The following is a 20298-nucleotide window of genomic DNA, read 5'->3' as shown; positions in this document are numbered from 1 at the left end:
TGGTTTGTCGTGCCAAAACGACGATATGACTGTGCGTCTGTGCGTATGGTGGAGGGCTCCGAAAATAACGTCCATTCGGGATTCGTACGTCTTAGCCGAAATGTGACTACCGCGGGCGGGTTGAACTTGCGACTTTCACGTCAGCACATGGAGAAAATCACAACATTGTACCGTAATATATATTTTTTTGTTGGGGGGGGGGGGGGGGGCGTATCTTTTACCCCATTAATATAGTCATTTTTCTTCTCTGTATGCCATGGCAAAAAAAAAAAAAGAATCAGGGCTGGGGAGGGGGCCTAATGTGCCACCGTTGGCGATGCCACTGCTCACGAGGTCACTCTATAGTATACCGTCGTGTTAGCTTTCGCCCTCTTTGAAAAGCCGGGCGGCTTTTCGAGTATGCCTGCAGCAAATGCAAGCTCGTATGACACTGATAGGAAGAGGTCGGTATATAGATAACGCGACGCTTAGTGGCATCGGATGTTTATCGTGTGCACAGACTCCGTCATGTCCTTTACATTTTATTCTGCAACAGACTGTTTAGCGTCAGCCGCTGATTTTGCGCTTGTGTCACCGGCTCCCGTATCTATTTCGGCATGCTCGTCGGTGTTCATAAAGTTACAGTTCAGAATATATAGCAGTGGTTCTCAACCATGTATGTCTCGGGAACTCCTTGTGGACCCCGTGGAAGTTATGAGAGACTCTTTGTAGAGAGAGAGGATTCACCGATGATTACGATACTGTCTACGGCGCATTGTCAGCGCAGCTTTGTGTGGGAGCTATAAGCGAACTTTGTTTAAAGTTTTGTCTTTCCGCAAGATATTCACTTCGCCATGAATCATAATTTTGGGGAAGTAAGACAGCATCAAGGGCCCCATTGTTCCTATCTCTGAGGATAAGCGAGGTACCCGCAACACATGTGAGGTATTATGTGCACTTCGTTGATGCTGCATGTGGCTGTTGACGAGGAAGAATTATGGCGGAGCACTTTTCAGTGGGTGGGAGGCATTAAACCACGTACCAGTTGCGCAATCAGCATTGTGTGGTGACTGGTTGTTAATTTTCCTCTTCTGCGACGCTGTCTTACATAAGTTAACGTGATTCCGTTCGCGACATGACGCCTGTATAGGGCTTCCTCGCAAATGAGTTTCAAGCGCCAACGTGGCCCTGCGGTATAGAATATTCGGCTGTCATGCAAAGGGGTCGCGTTCAGATCCCACTCGATCCTGGTTATTCTCTTTCTCTTTATTTCATATTTGTCGATTACTTTTTCGTGTCTATTGGTCTAACTGCTTTAAAGGAAAAAGTGCGCCGGAAGAGCGCCGACCATGAAAATGTCGCCATTACATTACCGATGTGATTCTCGCGTTTGCAATTATTCGCGAACCACCTAAAGTTGGTGTTATTTAACATTAGTAATACTGGTAATATAAGTCGAACAGGGGAATTTCGGCGAATTGGAAGAATGCGAGCAGTGTTCAGTCTTTATGTCGAATATTTTTAGGAATGATTTAAAGGTACAGCGCGTGGGACTCGTGGCGCAGGAAGTCGCGTTTGCAGAAAATTTGACTAGGTGGCCCCACCACATCCGCCTGAATAGAGTGCCTCGATGCCCGCTCCTCCGCGCGCGGATCGAGGCACCTTACACCTGAATTTCAGATCTCGGTTCATTGCGCGTCTTGTGACTGAGTTGTGAGTCGCAGCACGTCCGCACCTGGGCTTTCTTTCGACACGCATGCTCACAGCTTCACTCCACTAGAGCTCCATTTCATTAATTACGTCAAAAACTGAGTGACACCGTCAGGTCTATGGCACGCGTCTCTGGGGCTGGCAACGCTTTCACAGTAGTGTAATGGTGGTGCCCTCGTGGTCGGAAATTCTAATGCATAAGACCTGTGGGGAGCTTTCCATCTATCTGCTACATATGGCGACACTCCGCGACACACATTAGCAGAATTTAAAGGTTGGAACTGAGCCCCGCCGTGGTGGTCTAGTGGCTAAGGTACTCGGCCGCTGACCCGTAGGTCGCATGTTCGAATCCCGGCTGCATTTCTGATAGAAGCGGAAATGCTGTAGGCCCGTGTGTTCAGATTTGGGTGCACGTTAAAGAACCCCAGGTGGTCGAAATTTCCTGAGCCCCCCACTACGGCGTCTCTCGTAATCATATGGTGGGTTTGGGACGTTAAACCCCTCATAATAATCAAAGGTTGGAACTGATTCGCACTTGTCACGTGGGAGCCAGTTCTAATCTGACACGCAGGAAACAGTTGTAATTTTTCAAGTTCGTAAGTATTTGCATTCATGTGTGACGTGGTTAACTGTGTGCAGACGCGCAGGTTCGGCCCTTCCTTAATAAAACCTGTTTCCTGAATAAAAAAAAAAAGTCAGTTTATAGTCAGCGTTCTATCCTGTTGTATGCGTGCCTTAGTGTTTTTGTTTTCGCGTTGTATCTTAAAGAATCAAAACCAACTTTCCCAAATCACTGCACGGTGGTAAGTTTCCTGGAAAACTTTTTTCAGCATCCCAATTTCCTCAATATGAGCAACACGACAGAAAAATATTTCGGCACCACCGTTACCATCAGCCGCCAGCCACACGTTGATGCGCACACTTTATGTATGCATGCACGTGCGGAACGCGCTTAGCATTCAACAGGAATGCTCGCTGGGGCCGGTAGGTATATATGGCAGCAGATTTTGCGTGATGTCTATGCTGGATCTGCTCCTCGCTGCCAGTGCCGTTCTTGCGTATCGACAAGCCTCGCATAACGAAGCGCAGTTTCTTCTTTTAAGGAGTGCGCACTCTCTTTGTTCGTGCTCTATCTGATCGAGCAACAGAAATCGGTTGCTGCGCGAGGTGTCTCCGTCGCCGGGTGCGGCTGAGCGATAGCATCTCCGTGTTTGCACCTAGCCGCAACGTTGCTGCTGGATGTTGCTACCAGATGTCCCGTGGTTTTATCTGATCGAGTGGCGGAACCTGGCTTTTCCCGAAATGCGCACGTTTTAATGGTGGCTTAAAGGAACATTTATAGATCAAGGTAGGGTCGATCTTAAAGAAGTGTTACAAAATGCCAGGCCTGCGCGGTATAGGCGCAACACAGTCACAGCGAAAGCTAGAAGAGTGGCCTTTCAGAACCTTTTTCAAAACACTCAATGGGTAACTACTGCCAGCACACTTGCTTGTTACCCACTAGGGCATTAATAATAAACTTTAGGGTAGTAGGCCGGCATTCGCTATGCTATTTATCGTGATTCTTCTCAGAAGCATCGTATCCGCTAAACCCTTGCTAGGAGTTTTGTGCCAATTGTCCATGCAAGTGGCTGACGACGATGAGAAATCATGGCTGAAGTGGGTATGCGCCACAGTTAAAAGATGAACAAAAACAAACTTTTGTGATCGTTTGGAGCATCGGACGGCCCACTCGTTACGCTATTCGCATTGTGCGACGGCTGGTTGTTCTTTCGCTGTTGTAAAACCCTTTATAATTTGTATTAACGCGATTGCTTTCCCGACGTCAAGCCTGCCTAAAGCAAGTTTGACAAGTTACAAGCACCGGCGTAACTCAGTGGTAGAATATTGGACTGGCACTCAGCGGACCCGGATTCAAGTCCCACTGTGTCATTGGTGCAAGGTTTTTTCTTCTTTCTAATTCCACGCGATGTGATTACGGACACCGGCGGCGGACAACAACTGCGCGTGACCCGAAAAGTGATATCATAACAGCTTTCGCTGTAAAATGTAATGTATACTTCCCCGAGAATTCCCTCGCACAAAGTGCTGGTATATATACCACGGCTCCACTGACGTACTTCCGTCACGAATGTGACGTTATAAAGTAGTTTTCTACAATTGGTGTTACGATAGTTGAGCCAGCATGCGAATGCTGGGTAGTATGAAAACAAAATTAGAGTGTGGAGGGACGGGAGACAAGTAAACGCTGAACTGAGTCTTGTGACAAAGCGGATGCAGGGCACACGAGCCAAGCATGTCCGAAAGAACACAGTTTAGACAAATCAGTGTAATACGTACTTATCATTCCGATGCCAGCTGAAGCGACATGTGTAGCAGCTCCCGTAGACATTAGCGCCAGAGTTTCATCCAGTGTATAGAATCCCTCTGGTAAATTACACGCAACAGATGGCAAAGAAACAAATAAAAGAAAAGTTCTGTCCCCGCGAGTTTAGCCTGCGACCCCTCGCTCCACATGTAGTGCGCGGCGCGAATTGACTGGACCACAAAACGTACGATCTTCGGCTTACCAGTGGCAAACTATTCGTACACATCATTTACTGTTGGCGGCACTAGGAGCTCAGTGGCTTCAGCTTGTTCTTATCACTATTGAGATGGCGAGGAGGGCACGTTTTAGAGTTCGTCGCTCCGCGCGTTGCAATGTGCGCGCCTCTACAAGGCCTGGTCATTAGTGCGCGGGGGCTCTTGATGGTACGGTTTACGAGTCCTGTGCTGTTACCTCAAGTGAGCGTTGAAGTTACAGAGCGCACGAAGGCTACTTCGCTCGCCGGAGTGACCACGTTTGCGAAAGGAGTGCGCTGCTCACACTAAATGTAAAAAATGTTAGTTAGTTTGTGCTTGCCCTGTGTACTAGTGTGTTCGCTTCGTGCATCTTTCTTTGTGTTTGAGAAGAGCTCCTTAATTGTCGAGCTGCGCCAGTTCTTAGTCCGCACTGGTCCTGTGCATATTCTTTTCGTGCATCCTTTCTGCTTGAGAAGCGCGCTGCAAGTTTCGAATTGCTTACTGTTCTTCGCGCGACATTACTATTCGTTGCTATAACATTCAATTCCTTGCTTGTGTTTCACACTGTGTTTCAAGCCATTTAAAAAAACACGTGTGTCGTGTCACTGAAGTTTGTGTACAATTGTACACGTGGTGCCTGAAGGGGGTATACAATTTTCTAGTGTATAAGTCATCTTTATTATAGCTTTATATGACAGTTTGTATGTCTTACATTGCATCACTAGATATTGTTCTCCTCAGTCTTGCTCAGAAACTTTTTATCAGGGGTGGAAATGCTGTGCCATTCTGTGCCAATCTGATCTGCTGCGCCTAAATGGCGATTTGCGTGTGCAACGCCAATTTAAGTCGAGTTTTATCGCCAAGCAACACGCGTGGGCTACAAAAAAGACGCAACGGCGTTCATATCAAATTAGTTCGGTCACGTCGTAATCCTGTTCATGCACGAATCTTGTTAAGATGGCGTTTGTGTGCATTCGTCATTATACGACTCTATATATGTATGTTTTACCAGCAAAGCTGTTAGCCAAACCATACAAACTGAAAAAAAAATTACGGCATATTCACGGGGTGAATAATGATGAATGGGCGAAGCTCCGGAGGGATTCATCGGTACACTGTGAATCTTCCGTGTAATTCGCCCAGTCGATCATCATGTAAAGACGTGAGAAACGCTGCGTGTGTACATACACAAATCAACTTTTATTTGTTCTTAGACGATGGATGGCTTGCGATGTCCCTCGCCTCGCGCGCTCGCACATCGGGATTCTGTCTGCGAGCGCGCGCTGCTGCCGCCTTGCGCTCTCTCCGCTGTGCAGCCTTATCCATCCGGCGACTCCGAGCGCGCGCCAACAGCGAACGGATTTTATTACAACGCTCCCCCTAGCGTACGTCGCCGCACTAAATCGAACGATTGCCTTCAACCAATGACACGCGCCATATGTGACATCCTTCCTATTTTATAAGATCTCGCGTCTTTCATCAACTACAAGTACCGCTTTCTAGTTTATAACATCTTGCATCTTTTCATCATCAGCTACAAGTACCACCATCTAGTAAACACTACTAGAACTAAACGAGAGGTGGCTACATGGATGGATGGATGGATGGATGTGGCTGTACCCTTTAGATCGGGCGGCGGCTAACGCCACCTAGCCGTAATACTTAGTGAACTAACCATTACATTTATCTTTTTTTTTCCTTTAAATAATGAAGTTGAGGATTCGTACTTTGCAGTGAAGAGTTTAATTTTCACTCGTGCCTTGACTTTATCCACCAATCAGATAACCTCCTTCTAGTTAAGTCTACCCGCTTAAAGTCTATTTTGCCCTCGCTGTCCCTAAATCCCAGTGCTTTGAAAAACTCTGCGCCATCATCCTGAACTATAGGGTGAAGCCCTTTACAGAACATTATCAAGTGTTCGGCAGTTTCTTCTTCTTCTCCACACGCACTGCATATTGTGTCGACCCCTTCGTATTTGGCCCGATATGTCTTGGTTCGCAGTACTCCCGTCCTGGCCTCAAACAGTAGAGAACTACCCCGAGTATTATCATAGATCCTTTCCTTGGCAATTTCCTGCTTAAAAGTTCGATAGATCTCTAGTGCGGACTTCTTAATCATGCCCATTCTCCACATGTCAGTCTCCGTTTCCTTCACTTTTTTCTTAACCGATAGTTCTTTCTGGTTTGGCCACCTGCTGTTTTCTAAGTATTTACCAGTCAACTTCCTGGTTCGCTTCCTCCATTTTGTATCGACATTCTTCATGTACAAGTAGCTGAAAACCTTCCTAGCCCAACGCTCTTCCCCCATTTCTCTCAATCGCTTCTCAAATTTTATCTTGCTGCTAGCTTCCCTGCCCTCAAATGATGTCCATCCCATATCACCTTGTACTCCCTGATTTGGTGTATTCCCGTGAGCTCCTAAAGCAAGCCTACCTATTCCACGTTGCTTAATTTCTAATCTTGCTTGAACTTCTGATCTCATGCACAAGACCGCATTGCTGAACGTCAGCCCAGGAACCATGACCCCTTTCCATATTCCTCTCACAACATCATACCTATTGTAATTCCACAGTGCCCTATTTTTCATGACTGCTGTATTCCTGTTACCTTTAGTCGTCACGTATATTTCGTGTTCCCTCAGATACTCGGTCCCATTGCTTATCCATACGCCCAGATATTTGTATTTATCTGTTATCTCTAGCGAGACCTCCTGTATTCTAAGCTCACTACCTTCGTTGTCATTGAAAGTCATGACTGCTGATTTTTCCCTACTGAATCTAAAATCTAACCTATCTCCCTCATTACCGCAGATGTCCATCAATCTCTGCAAATCTTCCTTGTTGTTGGCCATTAGCACTATATCAGCTACATACAGGAGACGGTACCACCATCTAGTGAACACTGCAAGAACTAAACTAGAGGTGGCTACATACAGGGGACGGTACCGCTATCTAGTGAACACTGCAAGAACTAAACTAGAGGTGGCTACATACAGGCTACAGGGGACGCACAGCCCACGCCCTAAGGAGCTTCGCCTCTAAAAAAAGTTTCACCGGTGAAGTGGTGACTGCAATAGCAAGAATTTGTAATAGTAATGACGCACGCGCCCCTTTCTTTTTTTGCTACCGCACCATTACGCGTGTAACGCGACCTTGCGTAAACCGCTCCTGATTGATTGGGAACAGTCCAGATAATCTTAGAACCCTCCGATGAAATTACTTGCACCACGCGTGCACTAGAGTTTGTTCTGGGACCCAACCGCTAGCGATAACGCGGGAATATTTGATGGCATATGTACAAATGCGGACGCACGTTACTGCTTGGCAGATTATTGACGCTGACGATCTGGTTTGCTGCCATCAGTCTACAGCTCGTATTGCTTGTAGAGTGACGTTTCGTTCTCCGGGCACAGGTTTGCCCAAAAAAAGGTTCACTCGTGAAAACAGCGGCTGCTGCTTTCGTCAACCTCGCGACCCCGTGACAATACGAAGGCTGAAAGCTAACGCTTTTTGATCCTACATCTCGACACTACAAAACGCTGGTGTAAGAAAAAAACGTACGGCCGCTCCAGTGAGAAATGCTCTTATAGCACGATCTCTTTCCGTTGAGAGCGCACCGCGTAGAACAATTTACGAGCCGCGTGCTGATGCTTGCCGATAGCGCGCGCGCCAGCTTATCACAACCACGCCTTTAGAATCAAAGTTCACCGCTGCTGCTCCAGTGACCCCCCCTCCTTTCAACTGCGTATTTTTAAAGACGATAGTCTTTCTTGGGGACCTTCGACGAAAGAAATTTGGTCTACATTTGTCTGTTTGTCTGCCCTTATCAATACCTCAAACGGCATCGAACGGCCAACCCCATTCGCAGCGCCCACCAATATTGCTCAAGGTTTGAGCGTTGATAATTGTGCGATTGTCAATTAAAAAGCAATTATTGCGCATACCTGAGGCGCTATAACAACACGTCGATGTTGTGTATGTCTGCCTTTATGCTGAGAAGGCACACACCAGTAATTCTAAGGACTGTAGCGTTAAACACGCTGCGCGGACAGTGCAATTTGGTGCTCAAAAAGGCAAGTTTTACCAACGGTTTGCTAAAACGACACGGTGGTGGCACCTGCCCGTCGCTTTGCGTTCTACACCTTATCACCCCGAAACTGGCGCGCATCTTTCTCCGCACGCCTTCGTTTTCGAAGATAACTGCCAGACGGTGCTCGTGTTTAACGTGCCTAGGTGGGGTGGTTGCACCGTGTTTAACGTGCCTAGTTGGGGTGGTTGCACCCCACCTATACACCTCTCCACCACCAGGTGGGGTGGTGGAGAGGTTTTCAACAAGACAGAATTCACTTCGATGGGCGGCTAGGTCATGAGGTTGGTTGGCGACTTGCAAGACGCGCAGTAGCTTTTTTGGGGGGCAAGCGAGCCCTTCGGGGTGCAGGATAGCTATTAACGAGGAAAACAACCAGGGAGACTCTTCGACAGGTGGTATGGACAGATACGATTCCAAAGTGACACCAATATCTAAGATAGGTAGAGTCCAGGGCATAAATAGACATAGCCACGAGCGCCGAGCCAATTCAGACATAGGGTATATTAAGATGCAGGGTGGTAGGAACAGGCTGAAGTGGGAAGAGATAGAAGAACAGCTAAGGGAAGAGAGGCCAATGGTATACGGTTTTGTAGAACCACATCTCAGGGACATGGGACAACCTCCGAACAATCCGGACTACGCGTCCGGGAATATTGTGATAGAAACGAAGGCAGCAGAAAGGGGGGTGGTATTGGGGCATTCATTCATAAAAGTACAGACTGGCAAAGGGTCAAGCAGGAGTGCAAGGAACATTTATGGCTAAAAGGGAAAGTGGCAGGTCAAATGACACTCCTTGGTTTCGTGTACTTGTGGACGGGAGCAAAGGCCAGAGAGGAAAACCAGGCAATGGTAGAGTGTATATCCAAGGACATTCAGGAGTTAGGAAGAGAGTGCGAGATAATTATACTAGGAGACATGAATGTGCACATAGAAAACATAGATGGGTATACCGACCCGACAGGCAAAATGATCATGGATATGTGTGAAATGCTTGATTTGATAATTTGCAACAGTACCGAGAAGTGTGAAGGGCAAATAACATGGGAGGTAGGAAGGCTGCAGTCGATGATAGATTATGCACTGATGTCGCATAGGATGTATAAAAAACTCAGGGGAATGCACATAGACGAAAGTGGCTCCAGAAGTCTGGGTAGTGATCACAAACGTATCAAGCTAAGCTCCAGAAGTCTGGGTAGTGATCACAAACGTATCAAGCTAAGCTCCAGAAGTCTGGGTAGTGATCACAAACGTATCAAGCTAAGCTTTGGAAGAGCAGTGAAAGTGCGAAGGAGACAAGATGAGCAACTACAGGAAAATTTTTATCCAGAAAGGCAAATTGAAATAGCCACTAAACAAATTGAGAAAGTAATCACGGAGGATAATAAGACAGTGTGGACATACACGAATCTAATTAGACTCTTTGAGCTAGAGCTTGCTAAGACGCGTGACAAATCACCCCGGAAAAGAAGACACAACCCAAAAGTTGGTGGGATGAGGAAGTTCAGAGAGCCATAGCAAAACGTCAGGAAGCCTCTAGGGAACACAGACATGCTAAGCAGCGGGGTGAACCGACAGATGATATTCAAAGAAAATGGGAAACCTTTCTAAGCTATAGAAGGGATGCATCCCTTCTGATCAATGAAAAGATTAGAAGAAAGGGAGCTCAGTGGCTGGCAGACGTACATAAAAAAGATAGAAAGGCAGCTGCGAAATTTTGGAACCATCTAAACTCCCTAAGAAATGAAACGAGCCTAGAGCAGAGTTTTATAACTACAGCCCAAGGTGCTAGGCTAGAAGGGGACGAAGCTATTGAATATATAAGAAAAAGGGTGACAGAAAAATTTCAACAAAGAAGTACTTTATGCACCACAATAGACAAGGACGAATCAAGTGGTGCAATGGCTTCATTTTCACAACGAGAGTGGGAAAGGGCTGACAAAAGGGTTCCTAGTAGTACATCAACAGGCCCAGATGGCATTACAATTATGCTGATAAAGACATTAGGTCCGAAGTCTAAGCAGGCTTTGAGAGAGGCAGTGAGCAAAATAATAATCGATGGTGAAGTTCCCGATGGATGGAAACTTAGCAGGATGAGCATGATCTATAAAGGAAAGGGGGACAAAGCTGACATAAACAACTAGCGTCCTATAACAGTGACATCAGTGGTCTACAGGCTGGCGATGCAGATTATAAAGGAAAGACTGCAGGCGTGGATAGAGGATGAGGGGGTGCTGGGGGAACTGCAGAATGGGTTTCGGAAACACAGGAGGTTGGAAGACAATGTGTTCTCACTGACGCAGTGCATCGAAAGAGCAGGAAAGGAACACAGGCCCCTGTGGCAAGCATTTTTCGATATCAAGGGAGCGTGCGATAGCGTGGTTCAAGAGGAATTGTAGGGAATACTGGACACACTAGGCGTGGAACATGTAGTCACTAATCTTTAAAGGATATCTATAAAGGTAACAAGGTAGTTATAAAGAGGGAAAAACAGGTATCTAAGCCTGCAGAGGTTAAACGGGGGCTTAGGCAAGGGTGTCCCCTGTCACCCTTATAATCCATGAAGTACCCGCAAGGATTAGAGGCCAAATTAGAGGGAAGTGGACTGGGCTTCAATCTCTTTTTAGTCAAACAAGGAAAACTTATTGATCAGGCACTACCAGCATTAATGTACGCAGATGATAGAGTGCTAATGGCCAACAACAAGGAAGATTTGCAGAGGTTGATGGACATTTGCGATAATGAGGGAGATAGGTTAGATTTTAGATTTAGTAAGGAAAAAATCAGCAATCATGATTTTCAATGACAACGAAGGTAGTGAGCTTAGAATACAGGCGGTCACGCTAGAGATAACAGATAAATACAAATATCTGGGCGTATGGATAAGCAATGGGACCGAGTAATGATTGATTGATTGATATCTGGGGTTTAACGTCCCAAAACCACTATATGATTATGAGAGACGTCGTAGTGAAGGGCGCCGGAAATTTAGACCACCTGGGGTTCTTTAACGTGCACCCAAATCTGAGCACACGGGCCTACAACATGGGACCGAGTACCTGAGGGAACACGAAATATACGTGACGACTAAAGGTAACAGGATTGCAGTAGTGATGAAAAATAGGGCACTGTCGAATTACAATAGGTATGATGTTGTGAGAGGAATATGGAAAGGGGTCATGGTTCCTGGGCTGATGTTCGGCAATGAAGTCTTGTGCATGAGATCAGAAGTTCAAGCAAGATTAGAAATTAAGCAACGTGGAATAGGTAGGCTTGCTTTAGGAGCTCACGGGAATACACCAAATCAGGGAGTACAAGGTGATATGGGATGGACATCATTTAAGGGCAGGGAAGCTAGCAGCAAGATAAAATTTGAGAAGCAATTGAGAGAAATGGGGGAGGAGCGTTGGGCTAGGAAGGTTTTCATCTACTTGTACATGAAGAATGTCGATACAAAATGGAGGAAACGAACCAGGAAATTGACTGGTAAATACTTAGAAAACAGCAGGTGGCCAAACCAAAAAGAACTATCAGTTAAGAAGAAAGTGAAGGAAACGGAGACTGACATGTGGAGAATGGGCATGATTAAGAAGTCCGCACTAGAGATCTATCGAACTTTTAAGCAGGAAATTGCCAAGGAAAGGATCTATGATAATACTCGGGGTAGTTCTCTACTGTTTGAGGCCAGGACGGGAGTACTGCGAACCAAGACATATCGGGCCAAATACGAAGGGTAGACACAGTATGCAGTGCGTGTGGAGAGGAAGAAACTGCCGAACACTTGATAATGTTCTGTAAAGGGCTTCACCCTATAGTTCAGGATGATGGCGCAGAGTTTTTCAAAGCACTGGGGTTTAGGGACTGGGAAGGCAAAGTAGACTTTAAGCGGGTAGACTTAACTAGAAGGATGTTATCTGATTGGCGGCTAAAGTCAAGGCATGAGTGAAAATTAAACTCTTCACTGCAAAGTACGAATCCTCAAACTCACTTTTTAAAGAAAAAAAAAATAAATCTAGTTTTTGGTTCAATAAGTATTACGGCTTGGTGGCGCTAGCCACTGCCCGATCTAAAGGGTACAGCCATATCTATCCATCAATCCATCCTCGATTCACTCGTTCGCTTCCGCTACACGCTCGGCGCGCTCTAACGCAGCGCCTCCAGAATACCATTCACCCATTTTCTTCCGCAGAAAATCAACTAAACCTTTTGTTGACTCTCTCCAGATGCAGTACTATCGTCGTTCGACGACATTTGCAGTGTAACGTGCAGATTCAGGCCAATTTTGTTTTCATGCTCGTTCTAGACGTGTGGCGTGTTTCATCTCTGCTTGAGCATTCGATGGTAGGTTGGATAGTATCGCGTGCGCCCTTCAAGTGACCGAGATCGGCCGCCTCATTTAATCTCTGCTTGAGCAGCGCTCACCACCCCATCTTGTGCACTTTACGCGTGGGTAGACTGTATGATGCTTGGAAAATGTTACCAACTTGTAGTTTTATGCGGAACATGGCAGCAACGGCGAAAACCCGTCGAGTGTCCATGTAGTTTCTATCCTAATAAAAAAAATCACTTAATTGCCTAGCAGTGGCGCGGCGAGCCCATCTAAATTTCTTAACTGAGTTGCGCGAACAAATTTGAAGTACGAAAGGAAGACACCTTTTGTACTCCGAATTTTTCTGCGCTACTCAGTTAAGATGAATCATGAACTCGTCAGGAGTCCCTGCTTCTCAAGTAAATTTCTTCGTGGTTCTCATGTCGGCTGTGGCACTTCAATTAGCGGAACATAACTCTTTTTACATTTATTTTTATGTAGCCCTAATGGTTCAGTATGAAAATAATTTTTATTATATTAGTTCATCTCTAGTTCTGAGTTGCTGTTCATGTTAGATGCGGTGTTTTAATCACATTTTGTACATTGCCATGTTTTAACATTAAATTTTTTTATTCGTCTAAGTAGCTGTTCAGAGCGCCACTTATGTTTTTTTCTTTGAGTTGCTGGGCTTTCAGCTTTGATGTTGTATGGTTCAATATATATATATCAATTAGGGGTAAGTCTCGTCACTTGATCAGCATTGTAAAAACCACTGAAATTTTTTGTGTTGACGAAAAAGCAAAGAGAAAAATAAAATTCCAATTAACAGCGATGTGAATAAGTAAATTTTGATGCTCGAAAACATGCCTTTTGGTGCCCCAAAATGCCCTCTTTATGGCTTCAAAGCTGCTCCAAAAGACTGAAACCCGCTTCCACCCCTGTTTCTTCTATATACTGGCTTAAGAAGGACTTGTAAAGTCACACTTTGTGTCAAAATGCTATTGGCGTTTTCAATGTGGATCGTTCTAGATACATGACTATAGTAATAATTTTAGCGGTTTCACATGCAAAGGTCGCAATAATTATGAACGAGGGGCACCCCGTAGCAAAGGGCTCTGGGTAGCTTTGAACACTCAAGAGTTTTTCAGTGTGCCCTGACATTGCACAGTATATGGGCTTCTAGCATTTCGCCTCTGATCAAAATGCGACTGTCGCGGTGGAGATTGAACTCGTCCCTTTTACGTCAGCAGTTGAGCAATTTAACCACAACACCACTTTGACAACCTTAGATGTATTCTTTTTTTTATTGAAATAGAAAATAAACGAAGAAGTTTTTGTCACCGTTACTTGGTGACGGCTACCCCTTTCCACTCGGTTGCTATAAATAAAGAAAAATAATATAAAAAAACAATAGCATATATACATATATACAGTCCTACATGGGTGAGAGCGAAGGTTCTCCTATGGGCAGAAGAAACACATACACGTCGCACTCACTTTTAACTTTTGTCCGCTCAGTAGTTGTCACAAATCTTCGTTTTTTCGAAGAAGTGTTGCAGCACCTTCATTGCTTTGCCATTTGTTTTGGATGGTCATGGACCTAGTATATTATTCAAAGCAAATGGCCACTCGGGATCTAACTTATAAAGTTCTTGTTCTAGTCGCCTTCGGTGTGTGTCGTGTTTCAGACAGTCGAGCAAGAGGTGACAGATATCCTCGTCGTCGTAGCCGCATAAGCATGCTGACAACGTTGCACGCTGAATACAAAGTAGGAAGGGCTTTGTGCTAGCAGTTCCGAGTCGTAGGCGATGTATGAGTGTGCCTATACGTCTTGGGAGGTCACAGTCTAATTGGTCTAATTGGTGGTCTAAATGGTGTCAAGATTAGGATCAACAGAATATAGGATCAATTCCTTTGTTTTGTCTGGGAACCAGGTAGACAGGCATAATTCACGTTTTGTTGTTCTTAAAATTTTATTTACATCATATTGAGATACCTGAATGAGGCACGTTTGCGTGGAATTATGAGCCGTTTTTTCCAACTCATTCTCCATTTCATTTCCATTAATTCCGCAGTGATTGGGAACCCACTGAAATGCCGCTCGATGATTCGACTTTGTAGCTTCTGAAATCTCTTTTAGTATAGCGTATACTATACGCACATTAATGTGTCTTGAAGTGGAATTTTCCACACATGCGAGTGCTGCCAGAGAGTCTGTAATTACCACCCATTTTCTTGGTGTCGTTGACAGTTTAATAAAGCTTATGGCTATCGAAATCGCTACGAGCACCAACATTGTTGAAGATGAGAAATGGCCCAACCGACATGCATATTTCTCGTGCAATTTTGGAATTATAAATGCTGATGTCGCTGTCTCTTTAATGACGGAGCCGTCAGTGTACACGTGAGTGTATCCTTGGAACCTGTCAAACAGATGATGTGATGCCAACTGCTGTGCGGCAACGATTGGCACTTCATGTTTGCTGCGAAGTCCTTCTATTGGCGTTTCAATAGTTGGTAGCTCAAGCAGCCATGGCGGGGAGTTTTGGTTCAGTGGCCATTGTGTCAACACAGGAAGCCAGGAAATTTACTGTTGGTACACATGGTGTATTTGCGCTCCGGCGCAGTTAACTATGTTGGATATGAGTGGATGTGAAGGGTGCTGCGGGACTAGTTCAAAAAGATGCCGACATGTCTCCACATTTTTAATTACTATAAAGTTGGGTTCTCTTTCCTTTGCCAATGTCAGAGAACTTGATGTTGCCTGTGGAACCCCCAGACAGCTTCGTAAGCTTCGTGCTTGTAACAGCTGAAGTCAGTGTAGTGACGATGAGAGATGTTGGGGAGAACTGGCACAGAGTAGGCAATTTTCTGTCGGATTAGTGCACAATAGACAGGGAGTAGAGACGCTGATGTTCCGCCCCATTTTGTTCCCGCGATGCGACGTGTAACATATATGGTGCAGTTCACTTGATTTTCTGCATTCATTGCAGGAACACTGCATGTAGCAGTGGCATGCAGCTTTCTTTTGTGTCTCACATGATCTTTGAGAACATTTTTTTGTTGTTTTTGACAACCTAGTTGCAGAAGTATTTTGTCTCTTCTCTTAAAATCTTTTTATAAAAGCATTGATAGGCAACTTGCATGCACTTTTGTACCTGAAAAAATCTTCTGTTGCTAATTTTGTATAGACTATTCATAGCATTGCTCGTTCGCTAAAAATTCCACATGGTTAAACTGTCAACAGCAAAAGTTTTGCTTATTGCGGTATCTGTCAAATGGAATAAAACTGTGACCTACCATAGCAAGTTTTTCTTTTTTTTTCTTTCTGTACTTGCTTTGTTTATATTTATTTTCCATGAGTTTTGCCTTTTACCTGTGAGTAGGGTTGGTTTATCATTGTAAATATATTGTGGGCCTTTTGGAAGTATGTGGCTAGTTTATAACTGGACAGCACAACTTACTCTACAGACTATGCCTTTTTAAATTCAATGTGATAACTTCTACTCTGCTTCAATTTTATTCTAAAGGGAACTAAATAAAAAGGATTTTACTCCTAACAGTAAATTACTGTTTTACAGTTTCAAAATCACCATGCTTGCTGCAAGAAGAGTCATGTCAAGCGAGCAAATATGCAAAAGAGAGTACGAGTGGGGAAGTCACATTGAAATTCTCGTACCAAGTGCCATGACGTCGTAGATTTTGACAGCATATACTGGGTTCTGTGTAGTTCCTAATAGGTAAAAATGAAGTACATTGTTTTTGGAGGGGCCATAGACTTAGCTATAAATTGAAAGGCTCTGTACATTTTCTCAAGAAAATGTCACCAAAATACGAAAGTAGACTTCAAAATCTATGGCACTATGCACAAAAATTTCGATGTAGTATATGACTGGGACACTTGGGCCTTCATTTTCTCCTTTATTAATAAACTGATGATGGTGATATTCACAATGATAAAGTTCTCCAAGCACAATTTATCAATCTTAACCAGTTCCCTTTAAACCTTAGCCCCATATTCGAACATCTCAAGCTACTTGATTGTTGCTCTCTCAAGTGCAGCACTCGTGTTCACCTCATATAGGAGGCACATCATGAGATATTCCAGTGATCTGTACGTATCGGCACTCAGAAATGTTTGCTCCATATTTGGTTTAATGAATGTGCAATTGTTGAGCTGTTCTGCCTACCGACGGGTGCAAATTTATTCCCGGTGTGCTTAAAAATTTCACATCTTTTTAATGTTTGCTTAGCTTTACACTTTACTTATGGGCACACCAGGTGTACATTGCTTCAAAGCTAATTTTTGTTATTTGGAGAGCACGTGGAAAGTGCATAATTGATGCTACAGTGCATCACACTTTAATGCATTCCCGGATATATTTTGATCATATGACGGGCATACATGAGCAAGTTTTAGTAGTGTGTATGTCAAGTCACTAATGACGTTAGTGTGTAAAAAGGCTGGAGTTCGCAGAGTGCACATGAGAAGAAGCTTTGAACACATTCTTTAAGCAAAAATGCTGTGCCCTTACACCATTATGCATGCTAAATACATAGTAGCACTAAATCTTGCCTCTATGATGCCCCTCACACCTATTTTCTTTCCACCTCTTTGTGGCAACATTCCATTATGTTGTGTCATAACATTCTTGACATCTCGAGGTCATGTTGTGTCTTCTGTTGTGGTTCGCAGGGGTGCTGGACAAGGTGATTGGTTACTACACGCTGAAGAACTCCCAAGGGGGGCTGCTGCAGACGGTGTTTGTGATAACATACATGATAACGGCACCCGTGTTTGGCTACCTGGGTGATCGTCACAGTCGTCGTGCCATCATGGCTGCGGGGGTCTTCTTCTGGAGCGCCACCACGCTTCTCGGTTCCATGCCACCAAAGGTGGGGTCAATACAGCTGGATTTGATTCAGCATGCGGGTCAAGTTTTGTTACGTAACTTCACTTTTATATAAGTGAGGTCATAAGTCGGCAAACTCGCTTATGAAACGACTCATTCAGATTCAGATCGAGCCGCGAGTCTGAAACTGAGTGAGTCTGGGTGAGTAATATTTTGGTGAATCTGAGTCCGAGTGAGTTCGGTTGAGGAAAGCTTTGATGAGTGGGAGTCCAAGTGCACCCTAATGGTGATGCATATATTATGATTGAGTCTGAGTGAGCTCTACATAGTTTTGCTGACCTCTTGTCCCATCTAGTCTATTTCAGCATTGCTATCAGCCTTATGGCGGCTCATGTTTATAATAAATATGTCTGCTTGCACGTCAACAGGTTTCATGTGCTATCCCAATAATAATAGAACAGATGTGTGAGTTTTGCAAGAGGGTGGTGGCTTGACTCTTTTCCCATTCGCTTTCAAAAGAAGGCCGTGTTAAAAACATTCTGTGTCACTCATCACTTTCTATAAAAATGTAATTGGTAAATTGCAACCACTGATAACTCATATTTAAAAATACGAGATCAAATGCACCGAGTATTGCACCGATTATGCGAGGAGTTTGTGTTAAAAAGCATTGACACCTAGGACGAACCTGCTAATAATAGGCTAACGGGCTCATGAGTCTACTGACTCCGACTCATGTAGACCCACGAGTCTGAGTTTGTGTGAGTCCGATCTGGAAAAATTTTAAATGAGTCTGAGTGAATTCAGTCGAAGAAAACGTTACTGGGTGTGGGTTTGAGTAGGTCCCGAGGGCAGAGTATGTTCCATGAGCGAGTCTGAATGAGCTCTAAGGGATGAAAATCACTTTAGGAGATCAGGCTAATTGATACTGAAAAAAAAAAAAGAAGAAATGTACAGTTCATGCAGGACAGAACTCGTTTTACTTGCATTGATGAAAAAAAAATACTTTAAATATGCGTACACTGCCAAAGTGTTGGTGAGTTTATGTACAGACACACAAAATAATCTTCACACAAGACACAATTACTTAATGCAATGTGTGTAAGAGGCCATATCTCAAGGCCAGTTACTAAAGTGTATAATTTTTTGTCCCTCTGAATATGATGTAGTCTGTACAAAGTATACGTCAGACACGTTGACAGAACATGGGAAGTCTCCTGGTTTGCTTCATTACAAGTGTGCTATAACGATTCAACTGGCCTCCTTTTGTAAAAGCTGCTGTCTGTGAAGGCCGTGCCAAATAGCCTAAATAAATCAAGCAAGTCTCTGTGCATATTTTGATTAGTTAACAGAAAGCCTGCATGTTTGTTTATTGTCTACTGTGCACATAACAGATCTCTCTCCTGCAATTTTACATTCGGTGTGTTGTGAAGGTCCATGGGAAGTGTACATGTTGCCACTAATTGCGAGGGCCACCGCAGTGACTAGCTCTACTTGCATTGGCTGCATGACATGTTGCCGTGAATTTGCAGACGTTTGCGCTGTTTGCCCTACTACGTGGCCTGGTGGGCGTTGGTGAGGCGAGCTATTCCACTGTGGCCCCAACGGTCATAGGGGACCTCTTCTCGGGACCGCGCAGAAGCACCATGCTGGCTGCTTTCTACTTTGCCATCCCCGTAGGCAGGTGAGTGACTCCGACCTCTCTCAGTAGGCAGTCACTTTTGCGGTCTAGAGTAGTGAATCTGGAATGCCACCATAGTTTCTCGGGAAAGCACTTCAAGAGAATGCCTGGGTACCACTCTAGAGGTGTGTGTGGCCTATACAAAAATAATTCTTGAAACATGGGGTTGACTTCACTTTGAAATTCAGGAAACGTTATCGGCTGCTTGCCCGTCCTTGAGTTTAAGCTTAACCGATTTCGTTCGGACTTCGTGGCTACAGGTTCGGTATGACATAAGTCGTGTTGGTGCAGTTTTTTATTCGAATACTTGCGACAATTATGGCTTGACCAAATTTCGTGTACTTTGTTTATTGGCATGGACTCAATAAAATAAGTTTGTTTATTGCTGACAGCAGTATTTTCTTCCAGTTATACTATGAAAATGTTATTTGGATTCTCGCATATGTTTTGTCAGTGTCGTGGAACACCTCAGGAACGTCAGATCTTCAGCGACAGTCGCAATATAGGCTGGGCACTGCCATGTCAGCTGTTATCATTTTGAAACAAGAGGTAGAAATTGGCGCTTGCCGCAGCTTCTCCAAGCAGAGCTGGATTCTCATCATACTTGAGTACCGAATACAAATATTTGTGTAATTGAAAGCAACACACCAGATTGAAGTTTATAAGGACACAAATTGTGTTTTGCTGACTGCAGCATAATCTATCATTGAGATGCAAGTCTGCTAGTCCTTGTCAATAAAAAAGCATATGTTAGTGTGTTTGTGAATTTTTTAAATAACAATAACAAAATATAGCTGTTTACAAATAAAATGACAGTTTTCACTTGAGGCATGCCGTCAGGGGCAATAGAATTGCAATGACAGATCATTCGTTATAGAAGTACGGGTAGATGGCCTTTTGTTATGCTATACTTTGTCCATCACACCTATTCTGTGCGGTCGTTTCTCTTAACATGATACGTTGGACTTACTCTAATTACCAAGGATTCATTACTTAAATAGCTCGTGAGCTAATAAGCTTAGTAGGCTTATCATAATGATTAAAGTGAACCACGCTTTTTATGAAAGGCATATCAGCCTTTGGATGCAAAAAAATGTGATTACCAGCAGATTGACACTT

At 44.3% G+C, this 20298-nt stretch overlaps 1 protein-coding gene across 2 annotated transcripts in view; it reads left to right on the top strand.

Annotated features, from left to right (window-relative positions):
* Window positions 1-20298, top strand: part of LOC142804020 (protein spinster homolog 3-like) — a 119162-nt gene that overhangs the window by 29593 nt on the left and 69271 nt on the right. For both annotated transcript variants that reach the window (XM_075890497.1, XM_075890496.1), the window contains exons 2-3: window positions 17342-17541; window positions 19031-19182. In XM_075890497.1, coding sequence (XP_075746612.1) covers window positions 17342-17541; window positions 19031-19182 — 352 coding nt within the window. The remainder of the gene's footprint in view (window positions 1-17341; window positions 17542-19030; window positions 19183-20298) is intronic.

Source organism: Rhipicephalus microplus, chromosome 3 (assembly GCF_043290135.1).
Source record: "Rhipicephalus microplus isolate Deutch F79 chromosome 3, USDA_Rmic, whole genome shotgun sequence".
In the NCBI taxonomy this organism is placed as follows: Eukaryota; Metazoa; Arthropoda; class Arachnida; order Ixodida; family Ixodidae; genus Rhipicephalus; species Rhipicephalus microplus.
This window is presented reverse-complemented; position numbering and strand designations above follow the sequence as displayed.